This window comes from Canis lupus, chromosome 25, assembly GCF_011100685.1.
Source record: "Canis lupus familiaris isolate Mischka breed German Shepherd chromosome 25, alternate assembly UU_Cfam_GSD_1.0, whole genome shotgun sequence".
Classification (NCBI taxonomy): domain Eukaryota; kingdom Metazoa; phylum Chordata; class Mammalia; order Carnivora; family Canidae; genus Canis; species Canis lupus.
In genome coordinates this window covers 16,827,907-16,845,809 of record NC_049246.1, presented here as the reverse complement: position 1 = coordinate 16,845,809, position 17,903 = coordinate 16,827,907, and the positions used below count along the sequence as shown (strand labels likewise).

The 17,903-nt window shown below is 36.8% G+C and overlaps 1 protein-coding gene across 1 annotated transcript in view; it reads right to left on the bottom strand.

Annotated features, from left to right (window-relative positions):
* The window catches only part of MICU2 (mitochondrial calcium uptake 2), a 126,033-nt gene that overhangs the window by 86,697 nt on the left and 21,433 nt on the right, over positions 1–17,903 (bottom strand). Inside the window, exon 2 of the mRNA XM_038573487.1 lies at positions 5,030–5,174. Coding sequence (XP_038429415.1) covers positions 5,030–5,174 — 145 coding nt within the window. The remainder of the gene's footprint in view (positions 1–5,029; positions 5,175–17,903) is intronic.

Sequence of the window (17,903 nt, the reverse complement as noted above, 5' to 3'; positions counted from 1 at the left end):
TAAGAAATGTTTCTCTAACACAAGGAAACAGATTTTTAAAATTATCTTTGAAAAATTTTTACTACCTGTCTTTTAATTGGTGTATTTAGATCTTTCATATCTAAAGTGATTTTTGATATAGTTGGGATTACTATCTACCATATTTGCAACTGTTTTCTATTCATTGTTCTTGCTTTTGTTACCTTTCCTTTTTTGTCTTTTTCTGCCTTCTCTGATTTTAACTGAGCATTTAGTACAATTTGATTCTCTTCTCTCATAGCATGCCAATTATGTTTCTTTAAATATTTTTTATTGGTTTCCGCAAGGTTTGCAATATACATTTATAACCAAACTAAGTCTACTTTCAAGTAACACTATACTGCTTCATGGTAGTACAGGTGCCTTATAGCAGAGTATCCTAAATTTCTTAATCTCATTCCTTCGAACACTGCTGTCATTCATTTCACTTATCTATAAGCTATAATCAATCATCCACTATGTTGCTGCTATTGTTATTTGAATAAACTGTCAGATCTGTTAAGAAAAAGAAATGATTTTCTTGTATCTTCATCTATTCCATTTCTAACTCTCTTATTTTCTTCATGTAGACCTGAGTTTTTGATCTATATCACTTTCCTTCTTTCAGAAGAACATAACATTTCTTTAGAGCAGGTCCACTGGTGACAAATTCCCTCAGTTTTTGTTTGAGAAATTCTTTACTTCTTTACTTTTGAAGGATAATGTCACTGGATACAGAACTCTAGGCTGGTGGATTTTTCTTTGAAAATTTTGTCCATTCTGATACTCTACGTCTTTTGATTGGAGCATTTAGTTCATTTAAATTCAGAGTGATTACTGATGAATATGAATTGAGTGCTATATTACCTGTAAAGTCGGTGTTCCTGTAGACTGTCTCTGTTCCTTTTGGTCTCTCTTTTCCGCTCAAGGGTCCCCTTTAGTATTTCTTGTAGAGCTGGTTCGGTGTTCACAGACTCCTTTAGTTTTTGCTTGCCTTGAAAACTCTTTATCTCTCCTTTCATCCTGAATGACAGCCTTGCTGGATAGAGTATTCCTGGCTGCATATTTTTCCCATTCAGCACACTGAATATATCATGCCACTCCCTCTGGCCTCCAGATCTCTGTGGACAGTTTGCTGTTAATCTTATGTGTCTACCTTTGTAAGTTCGGACCTTTGTTCCTAGCTGATTTCAGAATTCTCTCTTTATCTCTGTATTTTGCAAGTTTCACTATCACATGTCTTGGTGTTGACCTGTTTTTATTGACTTTGAGGAGAGTTCTCTGTGCCTCGGACTTGAATGCCTGTTCCCTTCCCCAGGTTAGGTAGGTTCTCAGCTATAATTTGTTCAAACAGACCTTCTGCCCGCTTTTCCCCTCCTTTCTTCTGGTACTCCTATGATATGGAGTACACTGTCCAGGGCCTGGTGCTTCAGGAAGTATTTCTGGTGTATGCTGTGTACATTCTGCTGTTGTGTTTTGGCTGCTCTTTCCCACAGGCCGGTCCTCTGCTGAGTTCCTCCATGCTTGTAGTGATGAGTGTTTGGACCTTTAAGCCATTATGCTTGGGTTTGTTTAGGATAGGCCTGATAAGAAAGAAAAAAAAAAAAGCCCAATCCAAGAAAAGAGAAGAAAAGGAACAAGCAAGCAAATAAACAAACAAGAAAGTATATGCCTGATTCCAAAGGAAAAGAAAAAGAAGGCAAGAGGGGAAAAAAAAGCCTGATCCAAAAAACTACAAAAAGAAACAAGCCAACAAATGAACAAAAGAACTATAAGCCTGATGGCAGGGGAAAAATATATATTAAAAAAAATATGTGAATAAGGAAAGAGAGAGAGAGAGAGGAAGGGAGGAAGGAAGAAAGAGAGGAAGGGAGGGATAAAGGAAGGAAAGGAGGGAGGAAGGGAGGAAGGAGTAGGGGGAGCTGAACTGAAACGGATCCTTTGGAGCAGTCTACAATCAGTAGTCTTGACGCAAGCAGGGGGCCTCTGTTGGTCTTCTGAGGGAGAGGCCTGCTGCACTGCCTCACAAGTAGACCTACCCTTGTAAAGATTCCACCACCTCCCCTCCCTGGCCACTGCAGGGGGGTGGGGTTTGGTTTAAGTGACTCTAGGGGTTGTGTTTCTGTCTGAAGTCTAATTGTGCTGCTATTAGGAGTGGGGGTGCAGTGGGGGCAGATGGGGTCAACCTGCCTTCTCAACCTGAGGAAAGGAACTTATGGCTGCCGCTGTCCCAAGGCCCTCACAGAAAAGTGAATGATCTCCTCTTCTGTGTCCCAGGCTATCAGAACCCTGCCTTCAACCCATCTGTGCCTGGCGGTTGGCCCGCCCTCCACACCACTCTCTCCCTCCATCCCTGACTCTGCTCTGTGAGAAGGGTTTCCACTGTTCTGTAGTGCCATGACTTTTCGCTCTCCCAATTCATGTCTCTGAACCTCACGTCTGTCACGTTCTTGCCCCAATTGTGCAAATTGTTTTCTTAATCCTCAGATTGATTTCCTAGTTGTTCAAAATGACTTGATGTTGATTTAGCTGTGTTCCAGGGTCCCCCTACTACTCCGCCATCTTAGCTTCTCCCCCTATCCCAAAATTCTATTTTACTCTACTCTCTTCTTGCTTGCATGGTTTTGGAAAAGAAGTATAATTCTTAACCTTGTTTCCCTTTAGGTAAAGGTTTTCTCCCCAACTTCTATTAAGATTTTCTTTCTGTCTTTGATTTTCCATAGTTTGAATGATATGCCTAAGTATAGGATTTAAAAAAAAAAAATTATCCTGCTTAGGATTCTGTGAACTTCTTGAATTTGTAGCTTAGTGTTTACTAATAATTTTGGAAATTTCTCAGCATTAATTACTCTGAATATTTCTCCTGTTCTTTCCTCTTCTGGTATTGCTATTACATTCATGTTAAAATTTTTGAATTGTCCCACACTTTTTGGATGTTGTTTTTTTTTTTTTTTTTTTTTCCCAGTCTTTCTTTTTTTCAGTTTGGGGAGTCTTAATTAACATGTCTTCAAGCTCAATGATTATTTCCTTGGCCCAGAGCATTATTCTGATGAGCCCATCAAAGGCATTCTTCATTTCTATTATAGTGTTTATTATTTCTACATTTCCTTTTGATTCTAAGGGTTTCCCCACCTCTGCTTACCTTGCCTATCTGTTATTACATGTTGTGTACTTTTTTCTATTAGAGCACTTAGTTATATTAACCATGGTTATTTTAAATTCTGGTCTGCTAATTCCAAAATCTCTGCTATATTTTTATCTGGTTCTGATGCTTGCTTTGTCTCTTCAGACTGTCTTTTGCCTGTTAACATGTCAACTGAGTTTCCTGAGAATCAGACAGGATTTATTAGGTAAATATTACTTAGAGATAGATCTTAAGTGTGAGGTTCTATTTTATATGGATAAAACTAGGATGAGTTTAATTTCTGCTACAGTTGTATGTGTGAGAGGCTTTTAAACACTTCTTCTGTTGTCCTTGTTTTTGTTTTTTCTGTTGTTTTCATTTCCTTAGAGACTCCTTCATATATAAGGTCTGAGGGTGCAGTTCTTCTGTGGTATTCTCCTTAGACAGGAGCCTTTGTGACGTGTGGTGACGTGTGCAGGGAGGCGAGGAGCTTTATAACCTTATGATTAGGTGTTGGTCTGTTAGCGAGCCAGTGTCCCTGAGCTGTGATATTCACTAGTGCTTTAGGTTTTTTGTTTTCCTCCATAAGTGAAACAGGAAAGCTAGAGGGGGCCAGAGTTGGATATTTCCATTCCCCTAGGTTGCTTAAACTTTGGTAAAAGTTCCCTGTCTGTGTAGCCCTTCACTAAGGAGAACAGAATGCTCTGGAAGTATTTTCAAAATGATTACTTTTCTCCTCTTCCCGAGGGAAGATTTTTCTTAGATAGTCACTGTGAGAACCTGGTGGGACTCCTCTAGGTAAAATTCACAAAAGTACACGGGACTCTCATGGTGGGGTCTTCACAAGTTTTTTATTGAAGTCATCTCTCAATATTGATAATGGTTCCCCAAGTCTTTGTAGTCTTTTTCAACTCAATTTATACTTGTTATTTCTTACTTTGGCCTAGCCCCTATCACCTGTCCCACCTACAGCTACCTACAGGGTAGTACTTCCAGCACCCCCGATAGGTGTCAGGAAGTCAAGAAGTTTTCAGAGAACACTTTTATAATAAAGGCACAGAGGATAGGGCCATATTTATTCTTTGCAAAGTAAAAGGGACCTATATTCATTGTCACTAAATACGTTAACAGAATAATTAATTTATCTAGCATATTAGTTTTTGGTAGTATTGATGTTTTATATTGATAATGGTTCCCCAAAGTCTTTGTAGTCTTTTTCAACTCAATTTATACTTGTTATTGCATACTTTGGCCTAGCCCATATCACCTGTCCCACCTATAGCTACCTCCAGGGTAGTACTTCCAGCACCCCTGAGAGGTGTCAGGAAGTCAAGAAGCTTCCAGAGAACACCTTTATAATAAAGGCACAGAGGACAGGGCCATATTTATTCTCTGCAAAGTAAAAGGGATTAGGTTAGGTGATTAAACTAAGAATTTCTAACATCATGTGGAAAAACTAAAAGTTGATGGTTTATGAAATAAAATTACATAATTATAGCTTCTGGATTTTGCTTCTTATTGTATTTTTTTGGGGTTCTCCCCAACTGCTTTAATCTGGTTTCATTCTTTGCCCAATTTAAAACATCAATACTACCAAAAACTAATATGCTAGATAATTTAATTATTCTGTTAACATATTTAGTGACATTAAAAACTTACTTGTTTTTCTTTTGGTTCTTTAGAAAAACCTATGAACAAAACAAAATAACTATTTCTTAAATACATAAAAAGTTCAACTACACTTCTTTCATGAAGAATATAAAGTCTAAATAATAAGCAAATGCATGGTACAAAGAATTATACTTGAAATGAAAAAGAGCTGTTACCAATTCTGAAAAATAGAAGGTTTTTAGCCTTAAAGTTTGATTAAAAAAAAAAAAACTTAAAAAAAATCCAAAAACAACTTACGTTCCACTTGCTCAAACATCACTGAAAAGAGGAAGTCTCGTGGTGTCATATAATATTCTCCTTCATGTTCTAGTGAAGAAAACTGCATGAAGCGCTGTTTACGAAGGGACAATTTTTCTCCCATCTCTCCAGAGTCAATATTTTCCTAAAAGAAAAAGAAATTGCAATTTAAGACTTTTTTTCAGTAGGATTCTCCAACTTAGCTACTTCTAGAATAATTATTAAAGAGTAGCTTTCATGTTTAGGTCTAACAATCTCCACATTTTTAAATCATTCACTAATAAATACTTACTTACTTGTCTACTTATCACTCTTTCAGGCATGAAGATAAAACAGTGAATGATCCTAACTTACAGAACTTTCATTCCAGAGTGGGGGAAATGACAATGAATACATGCAGAAAATAAGGTGAGATAATGGGAAGCGCCACAAAGAAATAACAAGCAGGATAAGAAAATCATAAGGAGTAGTTTTTAGATAGGATACTCAGGGGAGGTCTTTCTAAAGAGGTAATATTAAAGAGACCAAATGAGGTGCAGTTAGTGAGCTATGGGGCTCTCTGGAGGAAGAGCATCTGAAGCGAAAGGGAGACAGAACATAAAGACTCTGGGAAACGAACGAGGGGTGGTGGAAGGGGAGGAGGGCGGGGGGTGGGGGTGAATGGGTGACAGGCACTGAGGGGGGCACTTGACGGGATGAGCACTTGGTGTTATTCTGTATGTTGGCAAATTGAACACCAATAAAAAATAAATTTATTATTTTAAAAAAAAAAGAGCATCTGAAGCAAGAGGTGAAGATCAAAGACCATGAGATTGGTGTATGTGCGTGTATGTGGTCCAAGGTATGCCTGATGTGTTCACGGAATAGTGTGGCAAAGATAAGATGAAAGAGAGAGGTAGGCAAGAGACCAAATACAGCTGTGTTTTTCCACAAAGATAAAATATACCATGTCTGATAAATAGCTCTGCTTTTGGAAATATGTTTACATTATGGGTGGAGAGTGCTAAAAGGACAAGAACTGGTAAAATATTGTCAGTGTAAAAGTCTGTATAACAGAGGCAATGGCACCTACTTAGATCTTGACTCAAATGCTAATGGAGAGGATACTGAAATCTTTATTGCTAACCTTTTGTTGAGCACTTACCATGTGCTGGGGACTATACTAATAAAGCACTCTACATGATTTATTTAGCTAGTCTTCACAATAACTGAACAGTACTACAGCAGTATGGCAACTAAAGTAAATGGCGCAGCTAGGATAAAAAACCAGGGTGTCCAACTCAAAGTGTGTTCAATCCCTTACCTATCACACTAACCTATCCATGGCTAGGCATTGTATCCTATGCAGACTGGAAGAAGACAACATGGCAATCAATATAGCAATTTTTTTAAAAGATTTTATTTATTTATTCATGAGAGACACAGAGACAGAAAGAGAGAGGCAGAGACACAGGCAGAGGGAGAAGCAGACCCCAGGGAGCCCGATGTGGGACTCGATCCCAGGTCTCTAGGACCAGGCCCTGGGCTGAAGGTGGTGCTAAACCACTGAGCCACGGGCTGCCCAATATAGCAATTTTTTAAAAAAGATTTTATTATTTATTCATGAGAGACACAGAGAGGCAGAGACATAGGCAGAGGGAGAAGCAGGCTCCCCACAGGGAGCCTGATGTGGGACTTGATCCCAGGACCCTAGGATCATGCCCTGAGCCAAAGGCAGATGCTCAACTGCTGAGCCACCCAGGTGTCCCTCAATATAGCAATCTTGACACAGAAAGAAAGTATTATTTGTGAAATCCAAAAGCATACTCTTACCTTGGATTGCTTTCCTTAAAGCACTGTTTTGACCTGGACCACAACATCCTTCCTGAACACATATCACTTCCTTTTCACACTTACTACTACTGAAACTATTATTTACCCTGACACACAGTGACATTTACTGACTAGAACTGAAATGGGGGGCGGGGGGGGGGGGGGGGAATGTGAATTCTAGTTGCTTAAACCTCTAAAAATTCAAAGCTAACAAAATTCAAAGTTAATAGCTCCTTTTTTGGCTATCTCAGTTTTCTGACTATTAATTCTCTCTCATTTTGACAATTGCTTTCCTTGAGCAGTTAGCTTTATACCTCTTTTATGTTCTACACAGTGTATACCAGAATACTGGACATATATAGACTACTCAATAATACCAGAGTGAACTGAACCCCTATCTTCTTCAGAAATTGTCTATTCATGTCTTTCCTTTTCTTTCCCCCTAAATTACTACTATAAAAATGACTCACGAGGCATGTTTTAATTACATGAGTCCATACTTTTATCATGAGTCAGAAAACTGAATTTTATTAATACTCTGAACATTTTACATATTAGGCAGATATAGTAACAGATATATTATTTTATTTAACAAACTGATACTGAGTATGTGTAGGAAAACAGTGGCAAACAAGATAAATATCAATTCCTATCAGAATACACTAAGTGCTTCAGTAGTGAAATTACAGAAAGTGTACAACTGAGACAGAGAAGAGAAGGTGTAAGAGTCTTCTCAGTAAATGTCACAGCATTGTCAAAGTCCTATATATGAGACAAAATATAGCATATTAGAAGAACTGAAAGAAGAGCATATACACTATTAGCTTAGAGAACAGTTCTATTTATTATACTAAAGTTAATACATAGTCTATCAAAAGGTTAACAAAAGTAACTAATCCACATGGAAATACAGTATATTTCCAAGCCCTTAAACAAATGTTGTCTTTCTTTCTTTATACTTTCTAATATCTAAGTTGTTCCTAATTAAAAGAGTACCTTTTTACCCAACTCAATCCTTTTTGTATACATAAACTCTTCAAATTTCAAACAACTTAAAGGAGTCAATTACTCATTTATTCTCCTCTTCAAATGGTCTCATAACAGGACAGATATTAACTCTGCTTCTCTTAGTTTTCATGTTATCCTCCATCTTGTAGCAGTTCTACTCTTAGTATATTGAAAATGACCAAGAAGTAAAAACACAGGTTTAACCTCACTCTTTTATAGCAGGACATGAAAACTATTTTCAAACAAATTCTATTTTTTTCCTTCTTTAGATTTTTAGAATCTAAGAATCCCATCTCATTGTTACCCTTTTCCATATGCCTGTGTATCTATAACTTGTATAAGCATAACATTTCTGAAGAGTCTTGAGAGGAATCAATTATTCTGGGAAGTACCATTTTAAATAACGGTTGGTTGGGTGGTCATCTCTTCCAATTTTGATTAAATATCCTCTCCAGTGAACAAAAAAAAGTAGAGGGGGTAAAACCAAAATTTCCTTTCAAGGGTTTATTTCTGAGCTTAAAGTTGTCATGTGAATTACAAGTCATGAATTTAGAAGGTCACTTATAAACAAATGACCTCCAAATTTGTCCTACCACCATGACTCTATTGGTAGATGGCTGATACGCATATCAACCATCTAACAACCCCTACCAACATTCTCACAATTCAATCTGGTATTGTGGCCTTTAATTCCTGCTACTTCATGATATAAACAAACCTATTCTCCTACCCCTCAAATCTTTTAACTCCCATGCCAACACTAATAATGGCTTTCTTTTTGTTGATCCTTTCTATTACATCTCATACTCTGCTTATTGAGTACCCAGCTACCACCTGGAGGTCACCACCACTGTAGATTCTAATCCTACTACTTTTCTTATGGAATATAAAGTGGAAGCCCCCAAAGTACAATCTCTTACTACTGGTCTTTCCCTGCATCCTAATCCACCCTTCAAGTAAATATTTATGAGAATCTACTAACTTGACAACACTCTAGGAAGAAACAGAACATGTATGAAGGAGGCAATTGTACAGTAGTATACCCTAACAATAAAAGCTTATGTTAATTAAACATGTAGTATATGAAGGCAAGATGCTAACATCTTTATTTACATGGTCTCGGGATCCCTGGGTGGCGCAGCGGTTTGGCGCCTGCCTTTGGCCCAGGGCGCGATCCTGGAGACCCGGGATCGAATCCCACGTCGGGCTCCCGGTGCATGGAGCCTGCTTCTCCCTCTGCCTGTGTCTCTGCCTCTCTCTCTCTCTATGTGACTATCATAAATAAATAAAATTAAAAAAAAAAATTTACATGGTCTCACTCAACCTTCACAATACCCCTGAGGATGGACATCATCTTTAATCAACCTCATTTTACAAAAGAAGAAACCAAGCCTTGTCAGGGTTTATCAGCTTGCCTAGGTTTGCACAGCAAGTAAGCTGACAGCACAGGTGGTATGACAACAACCCCAGTCTTAACCACTATCCTAAACTAGCTTCTCTAAGAATTACATAAATTAGGAAAACAAGGCAGTGTGGTTAATGACAGCTGAGGTAATTCATGAAAACAGTGGGATTTAAGCTAGAGGAAAAAAAAAATGACTACAACAAGAATTAGCCATCTTTTAGATCTGGACTATTGTCCATTTCCTAAATGATATGTATTACTGCTCCTGTTCAATCAAACTTAAAAGTAAGTAGGATTTCTAATATGTTTCTTTGCTATAATAAGTTTATGTAGGGTGGGGAAAAAAGTATTGTTTTAAAGCTACAGCTTTTGTAATTCAGAGTTAATGAACCAAGAAATTAGTTTTATTTAGGTTACCTTTATCATACAATAGTTGAAGTTAAGTTTATTTATTTTTTAAAATAATCTCTACACCCAACATAGGCTCAAACTCATGACCCCAAGATCAAGAGTTGCATGCTCCTCTGACCAAGTCAACAAGGTGCCCGAGTAGTTGAATGTTAAAAGTACATTTTAAAGGACCACTAGTATAATTGATGTGCATTATATATTTATGCTTACTTCATAGAATTTAGATAATTTACCTTTATTAAAGTATAAGCATGACACATAATGTTACATTTGCCATTTTTAATATTTTACTTACCTATAAGGCCTATTCCAGCCTTACTTCATTTGTATAATCATTCTGATCAAAACTCAGGCTTATTGGATGGATTTAATTGTCAAGAATTAACAATTCTCCTTCCTCTCCAAGCCTTTCTTTCATCTCTATGCTTTTCCTACTCATATGCTTGCACACTCTCTCTTTTCTCACCACCCCTTCCTTTCTCTTCCCTTGCCTGTTTTCGGTGGCTTTATCATTTTTAAAGATTTTACCTTAAGTAACTTCTATACCCAATGTGGAGCTCAAAGTTACAACCTTGTGATCAAAAACTGCATGCTCTACTGACTGAACCAGCCAGGTGCTCCAAAAACAGAGGAGTTTTCAGTGGGCTTATTAAAAATAATTGGTTGCTGTTTTCAGCTTGTAGTATTTTTGTTTGAAACTATTTGAACTATTATTGTTATTGATATTGTTGCAGGTACTCATTCCTTTTAATCTTCACTCATTTCCTTTAGTCTCTTTCTCACTTTGGCAGATATGTGGCCCATCTGTGGGAGACTGGGCTTGGCAAACTAAACTAAGGCAAACAGTGGCTTGTAGACTTTGGTAAATGTAGTTAAAATATCAGTTTGGATGGAGAGGATGAGGAGGAATAATAAAGTTCAAAATATTAAAGTTATATTTGAGAGTAACAATATATAAGGAAATCCTAGCTTATTAGTATTGCTACGTATCTGGCAGTGAAAAGTTCATTAATTTATTCTCAAACATTTAAGAATCTCTTTTTTAAAAATTTAATTTCTAGTGTATTATTAGTTTCAGGGGTAGAATTCAGTGATTTATCATTTCCATACAACACCCAGTGGTCATTACATCAAGAGCCCTCCTTTTTAAGAACCTCTTATGTGTCACTGTTCCATAGATATATGATGGTATTATGAGGTCTTCCCTTAAGGAGTCTACAAAGGAGAGTGTAAGACAGCAAATAAATAGTTAAGAGCACTGTCTCTGAGGTCAAACTGTCTGGGATTCAAATTCTAGTACTGTCACTTACTAGGTACGTGATCTTGGACCAATTACCTCTCTGTGCTTCATCTGACTGATACGGAAAATGTGAAAACTGGAATCAAACTGCTCAATAAATCCCAGCTCTATCACTTGGCCAAGTTATATTACTGTTCTCCTTTACTTAACCTTAATCCAGAAAATGGAGAAAATAGTAGTATTTACCTCTAAGGGCCTTTTATTTATTTTTTATTCATTAAAAAAAGTTAGGTATAATTAACATACAATGTTGTATTAGTTTCAGGTATACAGCATATTGATTCAACAATTCTATATATTAATCAACGCTTACCATGATAAATGCAGTCACTATCTGTCACCATATAAACAGCTTAACAATAACCCACAACCCTCGGAACAACTTCTGTCACCATATAAGTTATTACATTATTACAGTATGCTGACATATAGGTTTGGAGGACTTCAGAATGTCAAGAGAAATGTGACTGCTTTTTCCTAGGGCTAAATCAATTCCTTTCAAAGATAAAAGTATTATAAGGCAACCCATAATAAGTTATAAATGTTAGAGAAGGGAGATCCAAATAGCCTGACAGTGATATAGGAGAGAAAAATAATATAAAACAGACATGGCTGCAATAGTCTGGACCAATCACTGTTAAACCACCAATCAGTGGCCTCTGGGTCTATTTTTGGTGATGATCTTCAGGCATTGAGAAACTGCTAATTATATAGGGAATGTTCTGTTAAAAATGTATGAAAATATGTAACATAGTTTAACTGTTCTTAATGCATGTTTGGCATAAAAAGGATGTTTAATTACTTACAAGGGTAATTTTTGTCATCTGGAAGATTCATTCACATGCACACTCCTAAGATGCTATATAAATTCAGCATTACTGCCTGATCTACTATATATCCAAACTACTTTGTAGAATGCATGTTATATATCATGACTATGTTTATACAAACCGAAAATGATTAGAATTGTGACTGAAAAACAGTATCTTTCAGAAAAACATAACTAGACATAGTTTGGATTTGTCATAAATACTATTACATGTCAAATAAAATTAGGTAACAGGATGTAAGTCTTTTCATCTTTCCAATATTGTTAACATACACCTTTAAAAGAACTTACCACTAGTGTATTCTTAGTGATAATGAGGTATCACTTACAGGAAAAGCATCTATAAATAGCATTTCAGTACGCTGACGTATAGGTTTGGAGGATTTCAGGATGTCAAGAGAACTGTGACTGCTTTTTCTTCGGGCTAAATCAATTCCTTTCAAAGATAAAAGTATTATAAGGCAACCCATAATTTTAAACAATTTATTTAGGATATAAATGTCAGCATAAATATCAATATTCACGTCTAAAATCCTTCTAAGTACTGAGGGCTATTTCCAGGCTCTGGAGAGTATATGAGCACCAGAAAGAATCTACTACATAAACAAGTGTTCTCTTTTTTCCTTTGGATTTTTTATTTTGAATCTTAAATCAATATAGTGATCCACTTGAAAATAAAATCTGGGAAGATCCTTTCAACTCTACTAGTTTCCTCTAAAAAGGGGGCTATAAGTTACCTTCTTGAGAGAGTTAACTCTTAATAAAATCAAAGGGTCATTAAAAAGCAAAACAAAAATGAAACCTCCCAAAATGATGAGGAAGGGGTAAGTCAAAGTTCTTAAAACCTCCCCTACAACACAACAACAACAACAAAAAACAAAAGTCCAGTCATACTGATGCTAGCTCTTAACCTCCTACTTTAAATTGGTCCTAGAAGGATCTTCTGATAATCTGGATCAAACTAGAAAGACAACACTAAGACTGAAAACTAGTTTCTTCTTCTAAAGAGTGCCATGTAGGGGGGAATGAGAGATTGAAATCCTGAAATTCCTCACCGATTAGGGCCACCCTGTAGAACTGTGTGCACTACACAAATCTAAGGGAGCGCCACTCACTTGAGTCACCATGAGGTTGTTCAGCAAATGACAGCAAAGTGCACTGAGGAAGGGGTATGCTTTTCTAACTGTACAAAGTTACCACATGAGATGGGATAGTGCTGTCACTGATGTGTCTCTGCTTGAAGGGACTATGCAGGCCAGAGGAAAGTACAGGATGTCCCATAGGAAGCTCCTGTCACTCCGTGTTCACTAGAGGCCCAACAGTTGGCCTTTTTCCCTCCTGTGTTTTATCAAAGGAGGGCCAGCATCACTAAGGTGGCTTGGTTGGGCAGAGGGAAATACTGTATTTGTGACCACAGATCCCTTAGGCAGCTAAATGACTGAATAGTTGATATAACTATTAACATCCTGCTTTTTAGCTAATATTCTAATGAGAAGATAAAAAAGATGCTCAGATCAGGATGGAAAGCTGTGAAAGATACACATTCACATTATTTTTGGCAAACAACATATTTGCCTAGAACGTGTGTTTAAAACCTAGTGTTGGGCCTATGCAAATTCTGTGGGGGAAAAATGAAGATGAGCAATAAGAAACAATGAACAATGAAAATCACATTCTGAAAGAAAATATGAAAAAGTTACAGGAAATGAAAGTGGCAACTTTACAACATCAGAGAGCAAAGATAAGATGCAAGACAATAGAAATAAATACCTGAAAAGGGAGTTGGTCTAGCTAAATAAGAGAAATAGGAGGAAAACACCATTACAAACCTTAAAATACTTTAAGAAACAAAAGATTAGAATCAACCTTGCAGAAAATGTATGGATGGTGTGATAGGAAAAAAAAAAATCACACAGAAGGCAAAGAAAAGCAATCAGGGGAAGAATATCCATATGTGTGACAGACATGAAGGACTCAACATATGAATAACTGCTCTACTCCAGGAAGAGAAAGAGCAAAATCTAACATCAATTTCCAAAATATAGTAGAAAAAAAAAAACTTTACTGAAATGGAGACTTGAATTTGCTACTCTGTTTGCCACTGTCCTCCATGTATGTACTTTGGGTTTGAATAATCCTAGAAGACCTCAAGGGACATTGATCAGTTTTAATCTCTTTCAGAAAACCTAAATAAGGTAAATGTTAGAAAATCTAAATAAGGTTGAAACCACAATGCCCCTATTGCTGGATATCTTAAAAACTGTCTTCTAAGGACTTAATAAAGAGAAAGAGCACCATAAGAGATAAGTCATTTATTTCTAAGGTTATTCTTAAAAGACATGTATCACTTACATATTATGTGGGGGAAATTAAAGCAATGCAAAGGAGACAGCAAGCACACTGAAGCTACTCAACCCACAGGGCTGGACAGAACTTTTTTGCCTCTCCTCATCTCAACTTATTTACTGCAGTTCAAGAGAACTTTTCCACTAGGAATGAATTAAACACTAATCTTAACCTTTATCTGAATAATGAGATTTCATAAGAAACTTCTACAAATCTACTCTGTTGGCCAATGTATACTGTTACACATAAATAATCAATGGACTGGCATGAGGGAAGCAGCTGCCAGAGGAACGAGCTCTCCAGAAAGAAGAGTATAGAATGCAGTGGTGGAGATCAAAGGGCTGCCGAGAGCCTGTTGGTGGCTCTCTGTTACCCGAAACCCACCAGAGACTGAATTTAGAGTCTTGGTAGGTGGAAAGTGATGGTGGTGGGGATGAATTCCAATTACCACAACTATTTGCTTCTCAAACCTGCATCTACAGCTAAATACATGAGAAAGGAGGGGCAGCAGAAATGCTGGGATTTGGGGCTATACTGAACACGTGAGAACCATCCACATGGTTCTGGTTATATATAAAATGCTCCATGGATTTCAAGGATTACTTGTAATGCAGGAAAAAATGTGACAAAGGAATTAAGAGCAATGAGTGATGTGAACTGGATAAAAGAGATCTTTGAAAGCTGATGACTTCTGTTAAAACATTTCCCTAGTTTATTGCCTTTAAAGCAACAGGTGCTTCACCATTCTGTCTCTACTTTTTATCCATGAAGTGACAAATCTGAAAAAGTTAGTTCTCTGTTCTTTGTTGGACATTCTTTGATTTCTGCATTCTCAGGAAGAAAGTGAGAAAGAGATTTCCTTGCAATGCTTTTAATATATACAATATACCTTACAATGCATTAGATAAAATGTAGTAAAACAATATTCATTTGGGACCTTTATTTTGGAATTTGTAATAATCTGTAAACAATGTAATTGCTTTATTGTTTTTGAACTTTCTGTGGTGCAATTGAAAAGACTAATCTTTTCTTCGTAAAGAAAACTTTACAATTGGAAAATTTCAGTCATTAGAACTTTCCCATTTCGTTCTGAATTGGGGAGATTTTTTTTTGTACCTGAAACAAAGTAGTGCCAGACTAAATTAGAAATATTCACTGCATAAGCTATACTTTACAATAAACTCTACAAATTCACAGAGTATTAGCCGAGGAGACAAAAGTCCCTCCTGGGAGACCTGGAAGCTCTGGGAACTACTTTGGGTGGCTTCTGAACATTGTCTGATCTAGTGACGGCCTTGTCTAGACTGTCCCACAGACTGAAAAACAGCTAATGTGACTTTTCTTAGATAAGCGTGGTAATGAAATGGCACATGCTTATATATATTAATTTTTTAAAAACCCACAGAATTCTGTGTAGAGAACTAGCCACTGTCAGGAGATGCTGATAAGTAAAAAAATAAGCATCGTCTCTTCTAGTAACTGCTTTCTCTTTCCTGATAAGGTCATTGAGCAGAATATTAACTTTCCCTTCCTTCATAATTACCTTGCAGGAGGTATATAACAACTACATAAGTTTTTGTTTATGTTCTTAATGAAAAGTTTAAATTAGGCTTCATGTGATTAAAAAAAAAGACTAGAAATCTCAACTTAAAACTTCAATCCCCTCTTAAAGTTTCAACAATATCATTCATCGCAACCATAACTAAAAATGTTTTTCTAAGGAAGTGCAGAGTTACTTCAGCTTATTACCCACCTCACTGCCCCTACCCCCACAAAGGACAAGAGAAACATTATTTTGTGAACTTTCTACAACTATTCAATGCCAACTTATTTAATAAATATCATGTGTCTCCAATGACCATTTGGAGACATCTGGAGACATCTTCTCATTTATAGACGTAAAATGAGAGACGTTAACCTAGAGGAGAGAAGCATAATGGAATGGAAGGTGGGAAGTGCTAGGCAGCAGTATGAAAGGAGCAACTATCATTTAGCAAGTGTGTATGTCTCACAGTGATAAATTTCAAACTATGATAATTATTTTAAAATGTTATTTATCAATCATGACATTTTGACTTCTCACTTTTCAAAATGAGATATGCGCCAGACTAATATTTTTCAAGACGGTACAATTAAATTTAAGTAGAAAGCTAGTAACAGGTCTAGTATCAGTAACTTTATCTTGATTGTGATCTCCCTTCTTTGGGCAGCAGAGCAGTAACAACTAAGCTTTGTGATGGAAACCATGATCTAATTTCTAGAACCTTATATATCCATGCAAGAAGGTCTCCTTAAAACTGAGAACTTCAAGTAAGCTTGGAGAAAGTGCTGCTATCAAAGGGCTGAGTCATAAACAGAGGATACTAAAGATAATAACATTTAGGATACTGTATCCTACGATACATGACACAGTATGGAGCAATGAAGGGATGGATTAAAGAATCCCTCTCTCCTCCCTCCCACCCCTTCATGAGGAACAGCTGCAGTCTATAGCTGTAAGTATTTTATAGTCTGGGACTGCAGAAGGAAAGTAATTCATTCCTATAGTATTTTGCATTGCTTTCCCCCCAGGCTCCCACATTCTCTGTGATCTACTCAGACTTCCATATCCCCAGTTCCCAGCAAAAGACTTTCTGTCCCTTTGGTTAACAGGAAACCCATTGTGAGAACGGCTGTGTAAAAGCCTGTGGCTGAATACTGATAGCAATTTTGCCATTCACCAAGTCCCTTAAGCCCCACACCCTAACCCTACACAAAATTTGGTCAAAAACTGGAATTTTTTTTTTTTTAAACAGCACTGTTACTTGCATACAAATAGAAATTGTACCCAAACCAAAAATAAAACAATTAAAAAAAAAAAAAACCTTTTGGTAAGTGGAAAGATAATGAAAACCTGAATAAAGGGGCAGATTTGCAATCTCTAATTAAAAACAAAATTATGTTTCTATTTAAAAATGCCATTGGTACTATTGTTTTTCTTTTCAATGAATTGGGTCTTTGTGCAAAATATTGTACTAATTAAAATGTCAACCTTAGTTTTGTTCATTGCTAATAGGATTTTCCTAAAACTGATTGGCTTGCTAGTGTCCTTAGCTTCAGTACTGACCTGGCTACCCTTCAATGAGCTTCAACAAACCTTTGCTGCATACTTTTCTAGAAGACAGATTAAATAACCATTTATTGATTTTGACTACAATTAAAACACTACACAAAGCTAAGCATGTAATATAGTTAGTTGCTTCTTGTACCTTTTTTCATTTGGCTACCTTATTAGTTAAGAATTAATTCTGGTAGTTACTGCTCTAGAAGTCCTTCCCTGAGTACCCATTTTAGGTTCGGTAGCATCTCAGTAGAAGTACAGAGATCCCTGAGTAAACTTTTTTCAAGACCTAATGATTCTAACTGGAACTGTCTAGAGCCCAATACAGTGAATTTTTTAGGAACAGAGATATCTTTTTTCCCTCTGTATCACCAGTGCCTACTACATGATTAATATTGCTAAATGGTTTTTGTTTTTTTTTTAAAAAAGAAGTGTGCCAGGAATGCATGGATCTCTATGAATGGGAATCAATTCCCAACTCAGAGTGTGACATTAAAAAATTAACTTAAAAGCAGATTTTTGGGGAGTGCCTGGGTGGTACAGTAGGTTAAGTGTCTGCCTCTTGGTTTTGGCTCAGGTCATGATTCTCAGGGTCCTGGGATGAAGCCTTGTGGTGGGCTCCACGCTCAAGTCTGCTTGAGATTTGCTCTCTGCCTCTTGTCT